The 25,441-nt window shown below is 32.6% G+C and overlaps 4 protein-coding genes and 1 non-coding gene across 6 annotated transcripts; 3 read left to right on the top strand and 2 right to left on the bottom strand.

Moving 5' to 3' along the window:
- Positions 1-6,065: 6,065 nt before the first annotated feature.
- LOC107420377 (B-box zinc finger protein 21) lies at positions 6,066-7,765 on the top strand. The gene is made up of 3 exons (XM_016029316.4): positions 6,066-6,531; positions 6,620-7,075; positions 7,216-7,765. Exons 1-3 carry the CDS (start codon positions 6,346-6,348, stop codon positions 7,480-7,482), a joined length of 909 nt encoding a protein of 302 aa, XP_015884802.1. The 5' UTR covers positions 6,066-6,345; the 3' UTR covers positions 7,483-7,765.
- A 2,235-nt stretch (positions 7,766-10,000) lies between these two features.
- Positions 10,001-14,033, bottom strand: LOC107420374 (SH3 domain-containing protein 2-like). 2 transcript variants are annotated; one of them, XM_016029311.4, is made up of 10 exons: positions 13,778-14,030; positions 12,693-12,803; positions 12,499-12,568; positions 12,266-12,417; positions 11,659-11,760; positions 11,325-11,525; positions 11,168-11,230; positions 10,897-11,043; positions 10,728-10,802; positions 10,001-10,415 (listed from the first exon to the last, which is right to left on the bottom strand). In XM_016029311.4, the coding sequence occupies exons 1-10, from the start codon at positions 13,835-13,837 to the stop codon at positions 10,299-10,301; spliced, it is 1,098 nt and encodes a 365-aa protein (XP_015884797.1). In that variant the 5' UTR covers positions 13,838-14,030; the 3' UTR covers positions 10,001-10,298. The 2 variants fall into 2 exon arrangements, with proteins under 2 accessions (XP_015884797.1, XP_048332369.1); XM_048476412.2 differs by lacking the exon at positions 10,728-10,802 and having other exon boundaries at positions 13,778-14,033.
- A 344-nt stretch (positions 14,034-14,377) lies between these two features.
- LOC125422863 (putative glycine-rich cell wall structural protein 1) lies at positions 14,378-15,406 on the bottom strand. The gene has a single exon (XM_048475197.2). The coding sequence runs from the start codon at positions 15,404-15,406 to the stop codon at positions 14,798-14,800; it is 609 nt and encodes a 202-aa protein (XP_048331154.2). The 3' UTR covers positions 14,378-14,797.
- Positions 15,407-16,805: 1,399 nt separating this feature from the next.
- TRNAE-CUC (transfer RNA glutamic acid (anticodon CUC)) lies at positions 16,806-16,878 on the top strand. The gene has a single exon. It is a non-coding gene; the product is annotated as a tRNA-Glu (tRNA).
- A 67-nt stretch (positions 16,879-16,945) lies between these two features.
- On the top strand, positions 16,946-19,594 carry LOC107420371 (uncharacterized). The gene is made up of 4 exons (XM_016029307.4): positions 16,946-17,566; positions 17,724-18,134; positions 18,505-19,107; positions 19,287-19,594. Exons 1-4 carry the CDS (start codon positions 17,108-17,110, stop codon positions 19,416-19,418), a joined length of 1,605 nt encoding a protein of 534 aa, XP_015884793.1. The 5' UTR covers positions 16,946-17,107; the 3' UTR covers positions 19,419-19,594.
- The last annotated feature ends 5,847 nt before the right edge of the window (positions 19,595-25,441 follow it).

The following is a 25,441-nucleotide window of genomic DNA, read 5'->3' as shown; positions in this document are numbered from 1 at the left end:
GAATTCATGGTGTGCCATTTCAACTATATAGTTGCTTGTGTCATTTTTTCACTTCAAAATAGGTTCAAACAGTTTATGATATATGAAAATAATTTAATTTTTTGTATGACGGAGAAAAATCAAAATTACTTGGTGATAGTTTTCTAAAAGAAAAATGTTTGAATTTTAAAAATTTTTTAAAACATAACATGCTGTGTGATATTGATTGTTTAGATTTATTTTCAGAACGAAAAATTTTGAAAGAAATAATAAATCCATAATTAAAAACGGCACTTTAGATAATAAACTATATAAAAAAATTAATTTTTTTTTCTAATGCATGAATAACTTGTAAAATACTATTTTTATTTGCGTTCAATAATGTCTAAAGAAATATTAAATGATTTAGAAGTTCTATCAATAAAAAAATTTATTATCAAATCTGAATATAAAAATTTAATTAATAATTTTGCATATCAAAATAATAAAAAATTAAATTTTATATAAAAAAAATTATTTTTAAAAAATTAGTATTTTAGAAAAAAATAAGAGCTCCAAGATTTTTTTATTTTATTTTATTTATTTTTGGGCCTAGAGCCTCAAAAATGGTTGAGACGGTCCTGCTTGAGCTACCCTACCTCGACGAATTATATTATATCTTGCTGTGTGCAAACTGCAAAAACTTTGTTCCCCACACGCTGCAATTGCTCGCCCGTCGTCAGTCCCAGGAAAATCACTGCACCCCTGTATTCTTTTCCCCTATTTGCGCATCTTCTCTGTAAAATATATATATATATATATATATATATATATTTATGAAAGATTCTCTGGAAAATATTGATATTCAATTGTTCGCCATCCTCATCTCTATCGTTTATATTCTAACCTCATCTGGATCTTTATATTCTAGCCTCATGTTAATATGTATGGATATAAATATGTATAATGCTGCTTTTCAGGTGTTTAATTATATATATCTCTAAAAAAGTTTATTTTTCTGTAGTTATAAAAAGACTTCAGTAAAAAAAAAAAAAAAAAAATCCTAATTTAACTAAGATGTTAATATCACAAATATTATAGTATTTATAGATTTAATCTAGTACTAAAATAAATTTAAATCTTGACTTGAATGAAAATTCTCTTTATTCCCAATCCGAAACTTGTAATTAATAATATATATATATATATATATATATTTATATATATAACAAGTATATTGTGGAGATATATATGTGAAATATTTCAGATTAGTAGATCAAAATCTTTCAGCCACAAAAGCGAATTTTGGCTTCAAGCGGAAATCAGCCAAATCTTTTATAGCTAAACTTACATAGCCAAATCATGGGTCTCTCTCACTGCTCCACCACTCTTAGTAAATAATTTGATAGTTCTCCTTCAAATCTTAATACTATATTAATATTTATAAATAATTCAAATTAACCTCTGCTTTCCTTCCATGAGATCTAGAAGTGTGATTATCTTTTTTTATAAATATAAAAACAAATGTTTTTTTTATACACATAAAATCAAATACAATTAAGGCATGGAACAGAAGAATTAGTGACGTGAAGGAAATAACTAATATTTCTTGAATTGTAAACCACACTGGGCGTATTGGGTGGGAGTAAAGTTGGAAAAAAAAAAGGAAAAAAAAAAAAAAAAGAAAAAAAAAAGAAAAAAAAGACGGCAGGCGTATTCAATGTTTGGCTATCAACTTTCTACTTTTCTCTTATTGTGAAGTTGGACACCCCTATTTTGTTTGTGGCTGCATGGCTATGTTTTTTCCGCGTCAAGAAAATCAAAGGGTTTGAATTTGATCTAGATCATGCTTGGCTGCGATTTAGGCCTATATCTACTGGTTTTTGAGTTTTCAAATAGAAAATATATAGTTTTATTTGCAATATATATAAAGCAATTTAAGACAATTTTACAAAAATCATTGAAGAGATTTTTTTTCTTTTCGGTGAATAAAAATCATCGAAGAGATTGAATCGCTAAATTATCAGCAGAGATGATCAGTCTCCAAGATGTTGGCCTCACATTATGCATCAATTATCAAATCAGGTCTTCAGCCAATCAAAAAACTGTATCACAGAGAAGAGCTATAAACAGATTTCGTGGTTGAACAGTCGACAAATATTACTGATTCGTCCAGGTTATAATTTGGATTTTGGAAGCTTGTAAATCATATAAGCAAAAAGAAACAGCCAATTAATTTTTTTTTTCTTTTTTTGGCTAGAAACAGCCAATTAAGTTGATTTAGTTAGCGTGGTGGACTTTCATTCTTCTCATGAGATAGTTTTAATTATTGAAATGGACTTTCAAATTTTTTTTTTTTGGCATAATTTATAGCAATAAACCTTTTCTTTCTGCAATGATTTATAGTAATTAAATAATCCGATTTAGATGATTTGGTATTATTAATCAAGGAGAATAGTCTCATGTGCAACACAAATTTTATCATAAAACGTTCATAACGAGTTCATGTACATAAAAGGGAGCATTTCATTTGGATTGGGTCGTTGATGGCCGGGCCAGATATGGATCGGTTCGGTGACCATGTTATACATCAAGAGCAAACCACATAAGATAAACAAAATACAATGTCCGCTGAAAAACAGTGCGATCCAAATTAGATTTGGCAAAATCTCATACGATACGATAATACGATACGAATTCACACAATAATTTATGGGTTTAGATTAATGATATCATGTCGGATCTGTATCAGTGTCATCCAATAAAACCCAATAAATTAACAAATTTTAACAGATGAAATACGATAAACCCATTAAATCTATTAAGGAGGAATATTTTGACAATTACATAAGTTTTATAATATTAAAATTACTTAATTTATTGTTAAACATATATTAATTTGTTATTTTTTAGTTTAATTTTTAAAAAATCTAAAAATAAACAAGAATTTTTGTAATTTTTTAAAAAATTATTATTTTATTATTTCAAAGTTAAATAAAATTTAAATTTTCAAATTTATATTTATTATTAATGTATTAACTGTATGAGTGATGGGTTACATGATAATTTATCGAATAGATTCGGATTTATCTATTTTTACACGAAAGCTTAACGGGTTATATTTTGGTTAATTTAATTCCTTACGAACACAATACAATACGACATGAATATGATTTAATACGACAAGTTGCCAGATCCAATTCAAATCGTTTGGTTGGTGCATAATTATTGAAAAATAATTTTAAAATTAATTACATATTTATATTATTTAAATCAAAACCAATGTCACATAAATATAAATTTATATTTATTATTGAAAATACTCTAATAATACTAGCGTGCAATAAAAAAATAAAAAATAAAAAATTTAATTTGTTAAGATATTGTGGCCAAATCTCCACAAATTTGGGGTTGTTAAAAGCTTCAATTTTTGTTTAACAATAGAACTTTGTCTGCCATTATGAAGGTATTTTATTGATTTAATATTTATTTATAGGCAGTATTATTGAAAACTTGAACACATTGGCCTGGTCCTTTGGAGATATTTCTATATTAAGAATTTTATAATATTTTGTTAAAAAAGTAAAGCATATGCAGATGCCCCTTTGGTTTGGTGATAGTAATAATGCAAAATAATATTAGCTATTAATTCATTTCTAAACCTACTTCCGCACTGCTTTGTCATCATTCAATCATAAGTGCTATAAGCCCTTCCCAGTTTCCACAAGGATGGGTATAAGTGGTCTTCGGTAATTCAACACCAACAAAAAAATTGCCATTCATTTTTTGCATTTTTGTTAAGGATGCATAGAAGTTGTCTGCCCTAAAGTATTTATAAAATAATAAATATTAATTGTATTTTAATATTTATATTTTGGTCAAATTTTATAAAATTAATTATCAGTTGATGCCTTTGAATTTCAAAATATTGTGATTTAAACGTTCAACTTTCAAAATAACCATTTGTATTCTTAAATTTTCAATTTATTGTAAATTGTTCTAATTTTCAATTTAACAAAGGGATTGATACTTATATTAAAAAAAAGTTTTCCGTTAACGTTTTATAATAGCGTATGAGGAGGATGAAGGATGATAGTGAGCAGGTTTTTATTCTTTTTTCCTCCTCATTCGTCCTTCTTTTTGGCTTCTATACCCTTTTTTTTTTTTTTTTTTTCCCCATATATTTTGAAAATGGATCACATTGTATGCACATGGACAACACTTCCATCCTATTGCTTGTCAAATTAGTGGTCATACTAAGGGTGTAATGTGAATCACAATTAAAGTATTAAGTATTAAAATCCAATTAGTCCAAATAAGTTTTCCAACTAAAAAGCTTAAACTCAAACTTTGTATTATATTTGATTCAGACTTCCAAGAGTCTTTCTTATGATTATTGAATTTTGAAATAAGATTGTACTAAAAATAGAAAAAAAAAATGTTCTATATAAATTTAAACATAATTATATAAGAATTCTCTAGTATAAGCTATTAAATTAATATTTTTCATATGGTAAATGTTAAGGCTTGTCATGTTTTATTTAAAAATTTTATATTTAAATTCAAATAACTATGGTTATTCTAAAAATAATTAAATTACAGATTCCTTGATAAAAAAACGCGTGACTCATAGTTTAGTAAAAAGGAAGATGTAAAAGGAAACAATAATAAACATGCATTTGAATGATAAACAACAATACTATGCGAATCTGAAAAATTAATATTAAAATAAAAATATGGTTTTTATTTTTTTTAAATGTTTGAACGAAAATGTTAAATAAAACTGACATCCTTAATTATCTATAATTGTTTATTGCCAACATTTAGCAGAAGATAATTTAAAAAAAAAAAAAAAACAAAAGAATTAAATTGAAGCGACTTCTGGAAAAAGAAGAGAAAAATGAAGTGGTCGCCCATTAGCTTAACACATCCCCATTATTATGCAGCAAAATAGCAAACCAGAAACCCTATCCAAGCCTTCAGCGAGAAAGGACCCATCCAACCCCACCCAACCCTAGAGACAGCTGAGAGCATAATAGGCCTTTGGCCCCTAATTCCTTATCCTATCATAATTAATTTTATTAAATGACAAAAAAAGAAAAAAGAAAAAAAAAAAGCAGAGTTTTAAAAGCCTTCCATGCTTACCCTTTACACTTTAGAGAGGTCCCCAGCAATTCCTTAATTGCGTTTTCTACCACAAAATAATTAATAAAATCCTCGACTGCGCTGAAGAAGAAAGATGGTTAGCTTTCAATCTTATTAACATTTTCCCATCACCATTTTATGTTCATTTCTATAATTTTTCTTCATCACCATCCATGCCTACCCAATTTTAGATCTATTATTCTCACCTTTCTTTTAAGATATTTTTTCACCTTGATTAAGATTTTCTTCTTCTTCGTCTTCTTCTTGTTGGTTGATAAAAGGGCCTAATAATTGTGACCAAATTGGGACGCCTGGCATATTCCATGCTCAGTTCCCTGAAATTGTAGGAAGTGCTAGCAATAGCATAGGTACATATATGTATATATACATATAAATATCTTATAGATCATTTAAAAAGAAGAACAAAAAGAGAAATTATTAAAATAACTATTTTTTTTTTTTTGTTTTTTGGTGAATGAAACTATAAAAAAGAACTATTGTTATAGTTGAGTTGGCAGTTGTGATTCAGTTAAAAAAAAAAAAGTTGGCAAATGTGAAATCCGGCAATGTGTATGGTGGGGTGGGCCCAATCCCAAACAACAGAAAGCGTGGAAAGAACGTACTAACAGATAAGTTAGGAATCAATCAAAAAATTAATTTTAACTATGGTAAGATTATTTTGGACAATGTGTTTTTTAATTTAAAAAAAATTCCCAAGGAGGAACCCAATGTGATATATGCCCACTATGGATTAAAAACAATATAAAAATCCCCATAATTCATGGACTTGTTAAATTTAGACAGATAACTGTAAACTGCAGAATATTCACTGTGGTGAAAACGTTACCAAAATAAGAAAGTTAAAAAAAATAAAATAAACACCCCAAATACCAGGTCTCCTATCACCCCATTTCATCAACATCGCTGATAGAAATTAAAAAAGAACTCCAGTTTTCCCCCCAAAAAAAAAAAAAAAATACAGTGAGAGACAGTACCATTAAATCTGAACCTACAAGATTTTCTTAGACATCATTTTCAATAGTTTATTACTCTGCAGTGTTTACCTTCCAGTATTTATTCTCCTTCTTACTCGCTTGTCCTTCTCTCCCCAAAACTTTCAATCCCTCTTCCGTCCTCTCTCTCTCTTTCTCTCTATTTTTTATTTCTTTTTATTTTTTATTTTTTTATTTCTCTGTCTGTTCTCGGAATCCAATTTCTTAATCCTGACTGAAAAAAAAAGAGATGAAGATCCAGTGCGATGTATGTAACAAAGACGAAGCGTCGGTGTTCTGCACCGCCGACGAGGCAGCTCTTTGTGACACGTGCGACCATCGAGTCCACCATGCCAACAAGCTCGCCTCCAAACACCAACGCTTTTCTCTAATCCATCCTTCTTCCAAACAATTTCCCCTCTGCGATATCTGTCAGGTATTACTGTAGTTATTGTTTTTCTACATAATTTTGGGTTTTTGATTTTGATTTTTTTTTTTTTAATTTTTAAATTTTTTGTTTGAAGGAGAGGAGGGCTTTCTTATTTTGTCAACAGGACAGAGCGATCCTTTGTAGAGAGTGTGATGCTCCGATTCACACAGCAAACGAGCATACCCAGAAGCATAATAGGTTCCTTCTTACTGGGGTGAAGCTCTCCGCTGTCTCTGCTCTCTATACATCATCTGCTTTAGAAAGTGGTTCCGATTCTGCTTCCGTCCCCGAATCGAAGAGTGAACCCTCAAGGAACTCTTTTTCTGTATCCCCTGAAATTTCAAAAGATTCGTTTTCAGTCCCCAAGAATCCGACTTTGTCCTCGAAAGCAGCAACAATTGCGACAAAAAATGTAGGAAATTTGTTGACAAACGAAGAGGGTGGTTGTGGTTCGACTAGTAGCATATCGGAGTACCTGATAGAGACGCTTCCTGGTTGGCACGTTGAAGACTTTCTTGATTCGTCTTCTACACCTTTAGGTTTCTGTAAGGTTTGCATTTTTTTTAATTCTCCTACAGTAGGAAAATTTTTCGTAGAGTTTGGTTTCCATTTCTGAACTTTTTTTTCCCCGTCAGCAAGTCTGAAATCGAAAACTGTATTTATATGTTTTTATTTTTTGATTGCTCGCAGAGTGATGATGGTATATTGCCATTTTCGGATGGTGATTTTGAGAGCAATCTGGGGTCTTTCTCGTCAGAAAACATGGGGATTTGGGTACCCCAAGCATCATCCCTTCTGTACCCTCCTGAAATGGTTGGACCAACTATAGGGTTCAAAGAGACAAAGGAAGCTACATACTTGAAAGCCAACAACAGAACGTGGAGAGACGACGGTTTTACAGTTCCACAGATCAGTTCTCCATCTATAGGCTCCAAGAGATCCAGGCCATATTGGTAGTAAGAAATGAAGGATCAAGGTTCAAAGCTTTGTTTTGTTAGGGGGGGGGGGGGGGGGGGGGAAAGCCTCTGCTTTTTAAATTTTCTTTTTTTGGCGTGGGTGTTTTTCTGCTAATTTGGTTCTAGTTTGATGTTTCGCATGCTTTTAGTGTATGAGATGCAATCTGGTTTTTATGGGTTTAGTTTCGCCCACCACCTTTGATCTACAACCTTGTATCAAAAAGCAAAAAAAGCATGATTGTAAATACAAAAATTTTGTGGTCTTTTAGATTTTCATGTTGAAATTTCTGGTTAGAAAATGAGTGGATATTGTACTTGGCTGAGAGTTTATCAGAACCTAGAAGGACGATCTCCTGTGATTGAGACCAGAACAGTAAAAAGAACAATGATGGTGGTGGTGGTGGTGGTGGGGGGATCTTCAGATAAGAGCGAGAAAGGTACAGAGAAAGGCGAAAAGGGTTGGTCTGGTTTTGTCTGATTGCACAGTTTTTTTCTTCTTCCTGTACCATCATTTTCATTTCAAAACAAGAAAGTTTGTCCGTTTGGTTTATGGTACTAAACCTGGTGATTGAGCCCTCAAAAGTCCAACCTCTTTCGCGGGCGCGTGAGAAATGCTTATCCACCTCTTTTCTTGAGGGCTTGAACCATGAATATAATGATTAACTCATTTCATTTCGTCCAAAAATAAAAAAAATACATCATCCTTGCAAAATGATTGAAATCGGAGACCCCATTTTGAAAATCTAATTATGCAAATCCGAGACCCACCTAGACTAGAAAATAACAGAAGAAGATAAAAGGCCATTTCGGTCACAATCGGAAATTTGGATAAACATAAACCTGAATGGTTATTTATGTATTTATTTATTAATTATTTATTTTTGTTGGTTGTGTGGTTAACACTTAAAAACATCAAAGTGAAGGGAGGGATGCCCAATTGAGAAACTCCTGTGGAAAGGCGATGGCAGATATTGTAGGGTCAAATTATTCAGAGAATAAAAATCCTTAATTTTCTTGGTTTGAAGAGTTTTTGAGTCAAGGAGGGTTACAGACCAGTCAAAACTGAAGCCCACCAGGAATAGGTTTAGAATGTTGCTTGGTGGTGATACACATTCCCTAGTCCAGTCACGTCTCGAATCCATGGATATGGCCCATGGGGTCCGATTCATTTTCTACATTGTCACTTGGGGCTTGGGAGGTCAATGACCGTTTCCCATGCCCCGTGAAGATCGTGTTGATTTTATATAGAAATAGTCTCCATGTGCGTTCCTGTTCGTATCAAAGCAAGTAATATATATACATATATTTTTTGGTCAATGAAGCAAGTAGGAATTTCATGTTGCAGGACTGGTTAAACCAGGAAGAATCTTCTACACCTGAAAATAGGAAGAATGCACATCTAGTCGCGCGCTCATACCACATTCATCGTTTTGTATTTGTATGTTCCTTTGCAATATTTGTCGGTAAAACCCACTCCAAGCCCATTGGTTTTTAATACTCTCTCTCTCTCTCTCTCTCTCTCTCTCTCTATATATATATATACTTTATTGTTACCGACTTTGTTTATTTAGTCATCTATACGGTGAGATCTAGTGCCTACAGGTTAGAACCGTACAAATTATTTCACCAACACACCAAAAAAAAAAAAAAAAAAAAAAAAAAAGAGCCAGTAATACATCAGTTCACTCCGTTCAACAAACAGTGTACAAGAAAACAAAATGCGTAAAATTTTGAACTTCTCGAGTAAACGAACGACGTGTAAATATCTTTACCAAATAACGGACGTATAAACATTTATAAAGGTCAACCTTACTTTATCAAGTAATTCAATATCAAATTCGATCAGGCCACGTGAACAGCCACGTGTAAATGTTTGCACAGTCAAGTTACATTTAAGAAGACGCAAAAATACCATAAATTATGGTCCTAAGAGAGTTGCTAATATGTAGCCCTACGCGGTTGCTAAACTACCACACAAATTTTAACAGTAATTGAGTAATAAGAGTAGACAAAGAAAGAAGAAAAATTATTGAAATTTATTGGTACTAGAGCATCTTCAATGGTCTTTTTATTTAAATTTATGTAGTATTGATGTTGAAAAACATTCATATTTATATGGTATTTTTTTTATTTAATTAGATAATATTTTATACAATTTCTTTCTAATGAATTTTGTTTAAAATTTTTAAAATATTAATGTATAATTTTTTATTTTAAAATTATATCTAATTAAAAAAATCAAAAACTTATGCAGGATTTTTTTTTATAACAAAAATCAATAAAAATAATAAAATATTGATTCAGCATATTTAGCAGAACTTTTATAAATAGACATATCTTTCATAGTTTCTATTTCTTTTGTTGCCACATCAGCTTGATAGAATTAATGTACAGAACCATCGGAGAAGATTTTTTCAAAACCTTATCTATTTATCTGATGTGGCAAACAATTTTTAAATGAACAGAAAACTATTGGAGATGCTTTTACTCTCTGGCAGACATTCAAATAAGGGATGAAATTTACTAAACACAAAGAAAATTACGTCTATAGCCTTTTGGTTCTGTAACAATTAAGATATTGACACAACGTATGGGGGATAAATCTCCAAAAGAATAAAATTAATTGACAACCAAGCATGTGTCATTTATACTATAAATACGTTGACATATATAATCGGTACAAACAATTTTTGCAGATGTACAAGGCTTGATAGAGCTAAAACTTTCCAATGCCTACAAAGAGAGGTTAGTACTGCTGCATGGAGATTCAAGGGCAGGGCACATACAAATGCTGAGTAGAGCAAAACTTCATTTCGTTTAAAAGACCTCAGCCACCTTGCTTGCAAGAACACGTTCACGCTTTTCTACGTAATTTGATGGGAACCAACCTGCCTTTCCCTTGCATTCACCTTCAGCCCAGCCATTCTTTGATACCTGCACATGCGCAGCAAAGATCAACCTTGTTCCTCTGGGAATAAATAAAGCAAAGATCAATGAATAGGGAAATAAAGAAGATAATAGACTAAACCCAATGACGAAGGGTGGGGAAAGAAATTCAGCCATGGTCTAAACCCTCAAATCAGACGTTTAGTTTAATTAGGATTAGATTTACTTAGAAAGCAAGAAGGTTCCTAACATTTTTTGTTGTTCTTATCATGTAATATCAGCCACATGCACATACACTTTTGTATTTATCAGTAAGAAGAAAGTAAGTTGCAAGAATGGAAAAATGAAAGATGGCAAAACCTTTCGCACAATGACGTATTCACCAATTGACAGACTCAACTCCACATCAGTTACAGCTTGAAATGAATACATAACCTTTCAGATCTCAAAAAGAAACGGTTAGAAACTCAGCAACGGAAAAGAAATGCCAACTGTGAGACCACAAGTATCATAAAAACATTAAATTTACCTCTCCTAAGAAATAGTCCGTATTGTCCGTTGACCCATCATAGGTTTCAGAAACAAAGATACCACTGACCTCATCATATGATGGTGGTGGAGGCATACATGCAGATGGACTAGGTGATGATTCAATCTTTTGGCGCTCTGACAACATCTGATAAGAACAATAGTGTCAGTCATACTGTCTGGAGACGACAATTATTAGTATATACAACCTACTGAATTCATTAAAGATGCCTGCTATTCTCCCTTTTCTTCAAAAGTAAGATATTTCATACCTCGCCTTCAAGCTGATCAAGTATCTGGAGGATTCTCTGATGATAATTGCGCTCAGCTTCAACCTTATATAAGAAAACCAAAGAGTGAAACTTCTCTACTCTAGATTCCAATCCATATTGGAAGCAGAACATGCCAAAGCCTACATGAATGCATTACCATTGCAAGAAGACGCTGAAGAGTAAACCGCTGCTGCTGACTTTCCACTGTGGACATTGCAGCAGCAGCATCCTTACCCAATGTTGCCACGTTTGCCTTTAACTCCTGAAGCTTGGCTTCAGCAGCTTCTAGCTTCATTATAAAATCAGCATTACCTGCGGATTCCCTAGCCTTTGTTTGGCGTCTCGATACATCAATAGCCTGTCTGGGTGCAAATCACAATGTAAAAACCAACTTGTATGAATACTTATCAATGAAAAGTCAAATGTCAAAGCAGCATATGCTTTATGAAGCAGAGGTTACATACAGCAAAGTATAATCACATCTATTTTACCTGAGCTTCGGCTTCCTGTCGCATTCTATCATATCGTTGAGCAAGATGTCGAGCATCCTCCAAAGGAGCTCCCAATACCATTGCCCTTAAAGGCTCCGCAACCTAGATATCGAATAAAAAAGAAAAGCAAAAGGATCATGGAACAAATGCAAATTAAATCCAAAGAATGGAAAATAATACATGTGGTTGCTTCCATCCTCAAATACAAAATATGAAGCCCACACTTGAAAGAATTCAAATTGAAATATAAGTGCCAAAGGAGAAAGAAATTTTAACAAACCACCATCATGAGTCCCAAAACCATGAACACAACAAGAAAAAGATATCATGAATTATGAGAAATACTTTCATTTATTTCTTAAACAAAAGAGTCCAAACTGAAACATGCATGCATGCATCCATCCATAACAGAAAGATAAATAACACGCTGCATAATGAAACACAAACATAAGAATTCAGACCTGCAACACAAAGAAAAGGTGCTATCCTTTCCCTAAATTATTTCCCAAAAACAATCTGCTTTACCCAACCAGCATTTTATACTTGATAACATACAGGTTTCACTGCTATTAGGTTTTTAATTAAAGGTCATTGTATGATATCAAACCTGGGTTCCAAGGGTTTTCAGAAAAACTCCATGCTCTTTTTCCATTTGAGCACGAGCTCTTCCAAAACTAACTGCAGCTTTGGAGAGTGTGTCCCCACTTGTGCAAGTTTGTTCAACGCCATATTTCCTGCTGTCTTCTGATAACTTGGTACCTGTAGAGAAAATTTATAAATAAAACGATAAAATTAACACGAATAATATCCCAATATTACAGCACTTCTTTGACTACTTGCCTATTTCAACTTGTTTAGACCCCGTAACTATATAACCTTCCACACCACGGACAATATCTCTTTGGTAATGCTGCTTATTGAAAAAGAAAAAAGAAAAGGAAAAAGCAAAGCAGATTACATAAGTTTAGGATGTAAAAAAATATGGTAAACTCACATCCAAGCCAAAAAAAAAAAAAAAAGAAAGACAGTATAACCTTGCCAGCACGAGTTGATATGTACAGCCTCTCAAGTCTTTTATGCTGTTGAAGTTCTGTTTCATCAGTAATGACATTATCTGAACGACCAGCAATTTGTCTGAACACAGCCTGGCATGAAGAGAAAATTCACAAGGAAAAATTTTAACACTGAAAAAGTAGTAGCAGCTGAACACAGAGTACTTGGAGAACTTAAAAGACGGATTCAAAACAACCAAAACAAATCGTAAGCAAGGCTGAGGATATCAGACACTGACTATAAAAGGCGCAGTATTGGATTATCCACCATAAGATAGAATCCATTACATTGCATAAACTAAGCAAGAAATTGTATGCAAAATACAGGTTATACATCCAACAGAAAATATCATCAAGTTCGTTCCAGGATTAGGCATTTCAATAGAAGAAACCTCTGAAATATTTAAAAAGAAACCCATCAATGAAATAGCCCACCATACCAATTTCAAACAGAAAAACAGCCTTTGCTAATGCAGAATGCCTCTTAATTGCCACCAGTAATTGCTGAATTGCTGTCTAAATGTGTCTTGAGGAAACCAAATCTTATAAGAGAAGACAACTTGTGTTGTGCCTATAAAATGCCAAAATAATAAGCAGGATATGCCTTATCATCTAAATACGAAAATCCCCCTACAATATAATTCCAAGAAAGTAAAGCCAAGATATATTTTTGCCTCCTATCCAATAAGTTTAACAAGACTATGCCAGATCCAACAAAACAAGAAATCCCTGAATATGGAATAGAAACCGTCATTACGATCTTTACTCAATCCTAGACAGCAGATGAATATTATTCAATCCTTATTAATATATATATATATATATATATGTACCCATTCTATCACGTTCAAATAAACGAATACAAGTGATTACCAATCGCAACGAGGCTCTGAATCTCAGCATATCATTATTAGTATTCGATTTTAACATCTAATATGGAAAATTCGATAAAAATCGCATACACAAAAAGCAGGTTGGACGATTTGTTTTCTTTGGGGCCTAACCGCTTACAACAGATATCGGAAGATGGAAAAGTTTAGATTAGGGAAAGCGAAGAGAGGAAGTACATGCTGTTGCTTAGCGACCTGGTCCCGTAGCTTCGTAGCCTGTTTCCTGATTGCTTCCATGAATGAATTTCGTTCGACCTTTGCGACGCTTTTCCTTCGGTTTTGGGAAATTATAGACTAGAGGTTAATTTTTCAAAAATATGGTGGGCAGTTGATCTGAATATGGTGCGGGAGAGAGAGAGTGAGAGAGAGAGAGAGAGAGAGAGAAAGAGAGGCTTTGCTCCCTTTAAGTTTTGAACGCCACGTTTAATTTGCTCTTCCTATTTTATTCTTTAACTTGAATTAAACGTTAGCTCAGCTAAACTCCAACAATTTCCATCCTTCTTTTATTTTTTTGTTTTTTATTTTTTTGTCAAATTATGTGGAAAATCCAACGTCTCTCCCTAAGTGTCGAACAGGCCCATCATCAACCTCATGGTTATTTCGGCCCATTTTTTGTTGTCATTTTTGGGTATTTGTTGGCCCATTAGACCGTGTAACGGAGTAAAAGCGAATAAAAGGTTCCTCCTCTTTCTTCCATATTAGATACTGATAGAATCTATTAACTAGCTATACGAATCGATGTCCCATCATCATATTGTCTTGCAATTTGCACATTTATTTAATTTCAAAACTAATTTTTATCATTTTTTTTTTCTTTTTTCCTGATTTCATTTAATACAATGAAGAACACAGCAGAAGCTTTCGCATTTGGTTGTCAGAAAGGGTACAATAACTGAAAGTTCCCTTCCAAGCAAAGTCTAACAGCTAAAGCTGCAGACAACATGCATGCAGAATATACTCAAATCAATTCACTACTAAGAAGCCAAGCAAACCAAAAAAAGAGGGAAGAAATAAAGACTAAACAAACCAAAGGTGTTCCAAGCACACCACTTGAGAATTAATATAGAATTTAGAAAGTAAAAACTTGATCCTAATCCAAAGCCAAAAGGTAGTTGAAAACTCTTGATTAGTCTCTGTAATGACTCAATGAGGAAATAATTAGAGATTGAAAGGAATAGGTAAAAAGGGAATATTGATTCAGGGACGTCGACAATGAGCTTTGCACATGTATTGACAGTCGTAGAAGCAAGGTCCACCGCAGTGAAGAGGACAATCCAATCTCATGCCTCTGCAACGCCCTCTTCTCATGCATTGTGCGAACTCTCCCAGCTTATAGTCGTCTTTGCTGAATATTCTCTTCCTCTCAAAATGCTTATTGTGAATGCCTCCTCCTCCTCCTCCTCCTCTCCCTCCTCTTTTACCAGCTTCTGGCTGTCTTCCACAACCCCATTTAAACCAACCTCCCCCTCCTCCCCCCCATCCCCACCCTCTTCCTGCCCCTCCACCACCACCACCACCACCACCACCACCACCGCCTCCGCCACCGCCCCATCCCCATCCATAACCCCCTCCACCACCCCCTCCTCCACTTCCTCCTCCTCCACCACCGCCGCCGCCTCTTCCAGTGTTTTTGTTTCTGTTATAGCTGATCGTAACTTGGCTATAATTAGAAGTCATGTTTTTGGCTTCTCCATTATTACTTGAAGGAAGTCCACCAAAAGATAAAGAAGTAGCATCAATGGCTTTTCTACCATTACTTCCAGCAGTCCCATTTTCCTGTGCATCACATTTGATCAGCACAACCATTGCAACGCAAATAAACCAAACTACACAAATACTCCTTGTGGTCTTCATTTTTTATGTGGAGAGCTTCAAATCAAAGATGTGCGAATATATGCTGGGTGAGCAAAAGGATTATTATTCACTATATATATAACTATTTAAGGCCATAACGTTGTTAGCTAGTCATGGACAGCTAGGTAGACTTGTCCCCGCTGGATCCACATCTCTAAGCAAAAATCCCCAAAATAAAACAACCGGTGGCTCTCTCTCTCTCTCTCTCTCTCTCTGTGGGAAGCAATAGAAAGAGGTGCCTTGTGTCTCACTTTTGTCCCCATCGATCCACTGTCCCAGCATGTGGCTGTGGCACGCGCGCTAATTCCTTTCATCTCCCCTCACTTATCTAACTCGTTCTGTTTGAAAAATCTTTAAACCTCAGCCACCCTCCTCTGTCATTGTCTTGACGATCTTGATCATGAGGATAAAAACTAATAAAAGGATTCACTTAATTAATCCCTTTTTCCCATCTTCTTTTACAAGACCTACTTTGTAATTATTAATAATACTTTTAGGAGAGAAAAAGGCTCTGGGTTGTAAGAATAATTCCTAATCACATGCTCGCCATTTCGACACATTTCTATGCAAAGAAATGAAGAAAAACATATAATTTAAGGCTTTACCCATAATAATCTGTTTGTGTTTTAACATTGATTTATGGCTCCTAATTGTATAAAATACCCATACCAATATATATACATATATAACATATATAGTAGAGAGACAACACCAACTCAACTAAGAGACAAAAAAATAAAATTTAACACCTAACGTTGTCCTGCCCTACACTTCTTACACAAGTATTATACTTATTATTGTCTATTTTGCTTGGCCTGCAAGGCTGGGAATTGAACAATGTATGATTTCCATAGCAACTGACAAGCAAGCAGCACATCAGATGGTGGCCTATTTAAAGCATAGAATAACTAAGTAATATACTAATATATATAAAATCAAGATGGGTGCATAAGCTGTTTTGGCCTTTTGGAAAGTACGAAACCTATATACTCAATCCATTTCGCAGCTGATGAATTTAAAAAATGAAAATGTAGTTGATGTAAATATGCGATTTTAGTGTAAGAAGTAGGAACAAGTCTGCAATTTCACCAATAACTTTTGAGTTTTAGTTTTCTTATGCATATATATGAACTAGAACGATTGATTTATCAAGGATGATTCAATCTTTTAAAATATCGACAAGTTGGAATACATATATATTTTACTGAGTGGGAAAGTGAGTTAAGCCGAATGAAACCATTTGGGTTTAAAATAACTACAAAGTAACTGTTTTGTTTTATTTTATTTTTTATTTTATTTTATTTTTTTTTGTTAATGTGAAATATCAACAAAACAAAAAAAGGTTCATAACTCCGTTGTAGTCTAGCTGGTCAGGATATTCGGCTCTCACCCGAAAGACCCGGGTTCGAGTCCCGGCAACGGAAAATAATTAATTTTCTATAAATTTTTTATTTTTTTTATTTTATGTTTTTTAAAAAAATTTCAAAAGAGGCTAGGGTTTTATAGAATTACAGTAGAAGGGGTTTATGCAATTATTTTTGGCACACTGCGCTCCGACTTCCAGAATCTCGATCCAAGTTTCTCTAGGAGCTCCTTGAAATTCCCAGACTTTCAACCCCTCTTAGGTCGTCTTTGTCTCTAACTCTTAACTAAATGGGGAAGAAGAAGAAATTCATTGACAAGAAGAAATCCGCAACTTTCCAATTACTCGCACGCGACTCATCCGACCCCAACTACGACGGCACGCCCGGAAGCGACCGAGTCTTCGTTCGAGTCGACAACAGCTCTTACTCTGTCGATGCTTTATTTCCCGACGACAATGCCCAGCTCTCCGGCACTGTTGGTGGCGAGGACGATCCCAATTCGATATTCGACGACGCCCCGAACGATTACGACGACGGAGAGGACGATGACCTCGTTTCTGGGAGCCTAGCACGGTCGGTGGACCACTCTCTGCCTGAGCACGTGAGGAAGGAGATTTTGGAATTGGGCTTTCCTGATGATGGTTACAATTACTTGGCCCATTTAAGGGAGATTAAGAATACCGGAGGTGGTTCCGCTTTTTATCAGAATCCCAAGGCAAAGCTCGATCAGCTTCCCCGTGATGTCAAGGTTGGTTTTTTATTTACTCAGTTTTGTGTTGTTTGGTTGTTCAGAAAATTGGCAGAAAATCATTTGATTGATGCGATTAATGTTGAATGAATGGTGCGGGCTTTTTTTGGTTTTTTAATTAATTAAAATTAAGAAGAATTGGTTGGTTGTTTTTCAGGCATATGATGCTTCAAGGTTGCATATTTCCGATGTTGACGGTGATCCCGATGTAAAGTCCATATACAGTGTGGCATCGAAGACGCTTGGGTTGAGGGTTCAGAGACCTATTGATGTAGAAGTGGCTGCATTGCTTGATGATAGTGATGCCTCGCGGTTTGCTTCTGATGTTGAGGACTTGGAAGAGGACTTTGTTGTTCAGGCAAATGCAGAGGAGGGTGTATGTACAAATCAGAGGTTAAGTTTAAATGAGCAATCTCTGTCCAAACATGCGATTGATGATGAAGCTGATACTTTTGATCAAGCTGACAACATCCTCAGAGATGGAGTTAGCAATGCTGAAAAGCGACGCAATGATTCTGTTCTTGAAAAGCCACGTGTTCGTCGACTTTTGGATGAGCAATTTGATTTAGTGAGTTATTATAAGTTGTTTTTTCCTGATTTAGATTCTTTGGGTTGTTTTGTGGATAGCACATTCTTGCTTTTATGAAGAATTCGAAACTTTCATGCGTGTATTTCAAATGGTTTACCTTATAATTAAGAATTCTTTTATTTCCTCCTGGTAGTAATCGATGTGGCCTTGAATGAATAACAATATTGCAAGTTTGCAGCATCTTAGGAGGCCTTGAGATAGCGAAAAACATAGTTTTTTTATGTTTTTGGCGTAGTGTCATACCAAGTAGTGTGTACTATTTCTATAGGAATCTTTGATCATATTTTTGCTATGTATTCGTTGCTTATTGCCCACGAGATAGTTTTGTCTTACTGTATTTCCATTACAGCTGGAGCGCCAGGAATATGGTACTGATGATGAGGATGATGACTATGGTTATATAGCTGATGAAGATGAATTCCTTGCAGAGAAGCTCAAACACTCCCTTGATGATCGTGTGAAGGATGACTTTGAACTTGGTGAGGAATATAAGGCCCCTGCAGATTTAATACATGCAAGTGAGAAAACTACAAATACAGAGCTACTTGATTCTGCTAGTCATGTAATTCGCCGTTGCATGGAATATGCGGAGAAGTATGAGAATGAGGATCAAGATGAAGTTGTGGTTGTTGCAGAAGAAAGTAGTGAAGAGTCGGAAGTTTGGGATTGTGAGACCATAATTTCTACATATTCGAATCTTGATAATCATCCTGGTAGAATTGATGCTCCACAAGCAACTAGAAAGAAGAAGCTTTCTGAAACTGTTTCTGGAGCCTTAAATTCCAGCAATCATGTAATAACCCTTAAAGGAAAGGAGAAGCTACCTATAGACTTTTTGCCTCGCAGTAGAAAAACTGTAGAAAAGGTGAAAGGTGAGGCTACAGTGAAACCTGAGCAACAGAAGAGGACGCGACAAAATGAGGAGTCAAAGGAAGAGAAGAAGGAACGAAAGGTATTCACTTCTTTCTGTTTATCTTCTGACTCCCTGTTTCATTCATTTAATTATTCTTAAACTAATCAACTGGTAAAAGAATAAGCTCCTGCATATGCTAGTTCTAAACTGCAAACAACCACTGTATTCTGCGATTTGTGTTTTTTTTTTTTTTTAATGACAACGTTTTCTGCGTACAGGCTGCTGTAAAGATGGAAAGGCGTGAAGCACGACGTGCGAAAAAAGAAATGAAGGAGCTTTACAGGGGTGAAGCACAACATGCTCAGAGAATTGCTGCTATATCCGGGCCATCTTCCATTCGTCTTGCTTAAGTATGCTGGATAAGAATTAATTGTAATTGCTCTGGTTTTTGCAGTTAATTTGAATTTTTGTTAGTGCATATGTAAGAGTTGCCAAGTCATTGTGGGATCCCCTTTTCATTGTATTATGTGAAATTCTTATAGTCCAACAACTGCTTTTTATTTATTTACTTTTCTATTGTGATTCATTATAATTTCTATCTGGATTAACTAATTTTGTTATTTGGTTCCTGATTGCCACACAATATAATTTGGGCTTTTGATGAAGCATAAACAATTAATGCTTTGTCCACTTCAACCTTTTCTTCTTATTATGGTAGTAGCTTGAAGAAATTTACACATACATTTATATAGTAGATAAACACGACCAAAAACTGAACTATTGAAAATAGTAATAATAATAATAATAATAACTGATATTGAAACTGTAACACCATTATTGGTAGAGAAGTGGAAGAGCATGATTAATCTACTTCTCCATGGGGTATGGGAGCCATATCACCTCCACCATAACTGGGAGTGGGATCCCAAAGGCCGTAGTCGTCCAGAACTTCTGAACTTACCAAGTAGTATTCACCTTTCTGAAGAGATGAGGGCAAGGTTGATGGTGATATAGTTATCAATGGCAGCCTTGCTGTTGCTTCTGTAGCCACCCTTGTCACTATAATCACCATTATCACACAAAATGCACGCTTAACTGAGCTACCTGCCATTTATTTCTCTCTGACTTTGTATTCTGCACTTGAAGCCCTTCTCCGCAACCTTAAAATTAATATTGCAAGTTCAACAAATTTGTCGCTAATTTTATAGCTATTTTTATGAGCAGTTGGACTTTGCAAATGTATTTATCTAAAAAGACTAGGTAGTAGTGTTTGAAATTAAACAAATCCTTTCCTTTCACACGCCATGGATGACATACCATGTTTCTTGCATGTACGTGGTTTTTCCACAAATTAGCGATTAATTGTGCCGTGATTAGAAATGAGTTCATTTCCGTTTTGAAGTGTTGAAGTTCAATATCCTCATTGAAATTTTCACTTTCTGTTTTTTACATAATGGATTTCTATATAAATATCCTTCTCAAGCAGTGCTTGCGACAGTATACAAATCTTTTTCTTTCTGCTTGATGATAACTCTGCTGGCAGAGTGAGAGTCGATAAGTACTAAAACACAGATGTCGTATGATATAAATAAATTTTAATTACATCTTTGTACGCTCTTGGTCCAACACTTAGATATTTCATTGGCTGTTTCACCAAAACCCTTTTATGCAGCAACCTATTGTAGCGTGACTTGTGGGATAGTAGAATGAAATAAGTAGTGACCACACAAATCAATTTCTTTGTGTTTTGTCAAGCAATTTTTAATTTCTTTAGTAACGATACCAAGTATCAATAGCGGTGGTTAATGGGATTTCGACACATGTTAATGTGTGGTATGATTACACAGTGTACCTAAGAAGATTTGGAGCTATTAACTTACATTTGGAGCTATTAACTTACATATTAATAGTTTCAGCTAAAAAAAAACTTAAGTATTAATAGATTATGTTTCGTGGAAAGGAGAAACAATTAAATGATCCAATTGAAATAATTTAAATTGATAGATCTTGCTCATACGCAAGTTTAAAATATCCGATATTTTTTCGATATTTTTATTTTTCGAAAGAGTTGAAATAAAATTTAAGTTTGATATGAAAATTGATAGAATTTTCATAATATCCATTGAAATTTCTATGGAAATTTTCATAAAATATCTATATCAAATCCTTAATGATTTGGTTAAAAAATCTATAACTTCCATATGAAATTTCCACTGAAATTTCAAAAATATCAAATATTTTTTAATTTTTTTTTAAAAAAAATTCATAAATATTATTGATATTTAATAAAACTTTTTATCAAATCAAATTCATTGATAATTTTTTTTACCATTTAATTACTTTTTAGACATTTAGTGATATAAACAAAATAGAATGAATTAAATTAAATAATATTAATAAGTTTTATTTATTTATTGAATATCAATAAAACAAAAATATAAAGATTGTAGATTATATTTTTGAACCTTGGAAATCTTAATATTTGAAACTATAATGGAAGATGATGATGAAGAGGGCAATCAAATGTACCAATGGATTAGAGATGTTTATTTAGATGATCATGAAGGGAATCCTGATCTAAAGATTGCTTAACAAGTTGAAAAAGAGGGAATAAATATTAAAAAAGTGATTGCTGAAGAAGTAAATTCTAGTAGTGGTGATTCATTTCAAAGGCTTATGGGAAAGCCAACTAGAACTACTAGTGCTTCAGCTCAATCAGGTGGTACACATTCACAATTTGAGACTCTTAGTAGTGACTTTAGCTCCAGTGCTGATGAAGATAACTTCAATAAATTATATGAATTAGAAGTTAGAAGAGATAGTGGCCAAAGGGAATCACCAAGTCAAGAAGTTGGATTAAGCCCATTTATTGGTGAACAATATTACACACATGCAACACAAAATGAAGATCATGAGAGTAGAGATGCAGGTCAATGATTCGGTGCTGTTGGAAAAGACTATATACGTAAAGAAAAATCTATAATGGAGATATCACAACAAGAAGAAAATTCAATTTTTACAAATTTTGGATCTATGAGGGTTGGAAGTCATTTTTATAATCCTTATTCAATGGATATGTATGGAATGTCATCAAATAGCAACTCATGGGTACTATCTCAAGCTCAACCATCAGAGAGTAGTAGTTATGCATATAGTCAACCAATAATGTAAGATCCATATGGTTGGTATATTAATAATTATATACAAAATTATCACGGAGATACATCTTTTCATAACTACTTCTCACATTTCATATTTCAAAATCAAAATGAGAAAGAAACCGATGATTTTCAACCACCAAGAAGTTCTATGTGGTATTAAGATAACGTTTATGAACTACACTACAATTGTAATAATCGTTTTATATATTTTAGTTAATAAATAATTTTATCATATATGTATTTTTTGATTTATTTTTATTAATAATAATTCATCTATGGTTATTAATGCTTATTATAAATTAATTCACTAAGAAGAATATAACATCCATTCAGTATTTAGCAAGTTTTATAATCAATTTGATAATTAATGGATTAAATAAACTAATTCTAAAGTTTCAATAAAAATTTCCACTTTTTAAAACAAATTTCCATAATTTTTTATCGATATTGGATATTTTCCGATATTCCCATATAAATTTTCGTATTTTAAACTCTCGATATTTCCATCGATATCGATTTTTTGAACTTTGTTCATATGTTGTTTATAATTAACTAATGATTCTTTTTTCTGACATAAAACAAACTGTATCAAAACTAATCTATATAATATATAAAAGAAGAACCATATCCGATACGTGTTAGAATATCCTTTATCTAAATTCCCTCTAAAAGCACCATTTTTATTTTATTTATTATATTCATTATCTTACCATGTATAAATATAACTAAATATATATAAAATTAATTTTCGAAATAACTTTCCATAATTATCAAACAATTGATATTACTACATATGGTAATAACTTTAAAATAAATTTCAAATAATTAAAACATTTCATTTTATCTTATTTACCAAATATATATTTTTATCCTTTTAAAATTATATATATTATTATTATTATAATTATTATAATAATATTATATAATATAATATTTCCCTCTATTAAGTGGTGTCGGAATTATATATTACCTTCTTTTTTAGATGATATCGTGGCTTCTTTGGCTAATTATATATTATATTGTAACAGTCTGGCTTTTTTGGCTAATTATATATTATATTGTAACAGTCCAGATCACCTACATGCGATATTGTCCTCTTTGAGACTGAGAAATCCTCTTACAATCCAGCCCTCAAGGTTTTAAAAGGCCTCGCAAGGGAAAAGTATTCACACTCACTTATAAAGAGTGTTTCGTTTCCCTTTCAAACTGATGTGGGACTTCACAATCCTTCCCCCTTGAGACCCAGCATCCTCGCTGGCACATCGATCCGGGTACTGGCTCTAATACCAACTGTAACAGCCCAGACCACCCACAATTCAATTTTGTCCTTTTTGGGACTGGAAAATCCTCTTACAATGCAGCCCTCAAGGTTTTAAAAGGCCTTGTAAGGAAAATATATCCACACCCACTTATAAGGAGTGTTTCGTTTCCCTTTCCAACCGATATGAGACTTCACAATATGATAAATAATAATGGAATTATAGCCTATTTATGATCTAATATATATTATAATGATGTATAGTAATATGCACTTTCACATTTAATATTTTATTTTATTTTATTTACCAAATAAGTTAGACATATTTAACTATAAATATATAAGTGACACCTCCCGGTTATTTAAAATTTCGGTATTCAATATTTTATTAGTTTTTAGTCTTTCATATTATGTTTTAGTTGTTCAAATTTATTTATTTTTTTTGTTTTTATTCTTTAATTCCATTTTTTTTTTATGGATCTTAAACATGATCATGTTTATCATAAGCATGGACATGAGCCATGCTATCGATTTTCGATTAAAATTTAAGATGCTGAATGAAGACATGATGATAAAAAAGAAAAAGATGCTTCTGACAAAGAATTCTTGATTATTAATTCACCTTTATCTATCAATTTTTTCAAAAAGATAGAGAAGAAAAAGATAAAAAGAAGAAGACGTAAGAGATTATTCAGATCGAGGGCATGCAAGAAAGAGCAATACGATTGTTCTAGCAATCAAGTGGTGCCGAAATTCCCTGACTTTGAGATAATTTCATTGAATAAGAAGCAACTTAAGGAGATTAAGTATTTGTCCGAGATATTATAGTTATTTTTTTTTTCCTTATTGAGCTTTTTTTATTAGGATTGAAATAAAAAAAAAATATTTTTATTTTAGTTAATATAAATTACAATGTAGTTTTTTTGAGGCAGACAATATTTTTGTTTTTATAGTTGGTTAATATAATTATTTCGATATTCAATATATTCTGGTTTGTTTTTGTTGTTTTAGCTTAATTTTCCTATATTAAGTACCCTTAATTTTTTAAGTAGAAAGTATTCGAAATAAGAACAAACAATTTTTTTATTCATCTATAGACAACTCTCTAATAGCAACCAATTGGTAAGATGTGTCATGTGGATATTATGATATCGCCTATTATATTTATCTTAATTAAGTACTGAAATAGGAGATTATCGAATACTATTTGCGATTTGATCATACTACATATGTTTCAACTTTCTGAATTTTTTATTCTTATTTTTTGAAAACGACTCTCTCAAATTAAAAATCCCAGATTTAACTAATTGGATAATCGCTTATCAAAGTAGAAGTAATCTCTAAATTCTAATTGTTACTATACTTATATTTTTTTATATATCAATTATAAATTAAAATAATACATAAGCTAATAAATTTAATTTTAGTTTTTATAAATTATTTGTACAGGTTCCAAAGAAGATAAAAACAAAAAAATTAAATTAAATCTGCACGAATAAATAAACAAACCTTCCAAAAATACATATTTAACCTAAACCCTAAACCCTAAACATATATAAAATAAAAAATTAATTATTTTTCAAAGAATCAATTAAATAGGTCAACATGTTTAATTTTAATTCAATAAATAATTTGATAACATACCATTGGAAGAATATTTGGTTTACCATATTATATAAATTAATCTTCCTTAATTTTAATAATAATATGTGTCATGTACGATAGTTATTTTTATTAGTTTTTATTTTTATTTTTGTATTTTTTCTTATTAGGATTATGGTTGCAGTGAATGTGATCCATGACTTTACTTATATATTGTTCACCGTTCATTTCTTTTTAGATATATGTATATATTGTTCACCGTTACTTATATGTATATATAACATAGTATTTTTCTTTTTGTTTTCCTTTCTTTTTAGAATATATAATTTTTTGAAAATATAAAATTATAAAAAACAAAAAATAAAATAAAAAAACTAACTATTAATAAGGAAATTGTTGATCTACTTAATTA

The sequence above is a fragment of the Ziziphus jujuba genome, chromosome 5 (assembly GCF_031755915.1).
Source record: "Ziziphus jujuba cultivar Dongzao chromosome 5, ASM3175591v1".
NCBI classification, from domain to species: domain Eukaryota; kingdom Viridiplantae; phylum Streptophyta; class Magnoliopsida; order Rosales; family Rhamnaceae; genus Ziziphus; species Ziziphus jujuba.
Note: the sequence above shows the minus strand (reverse complement) of the source record. Positions and strands in the feature narration are given on the sequence as shown.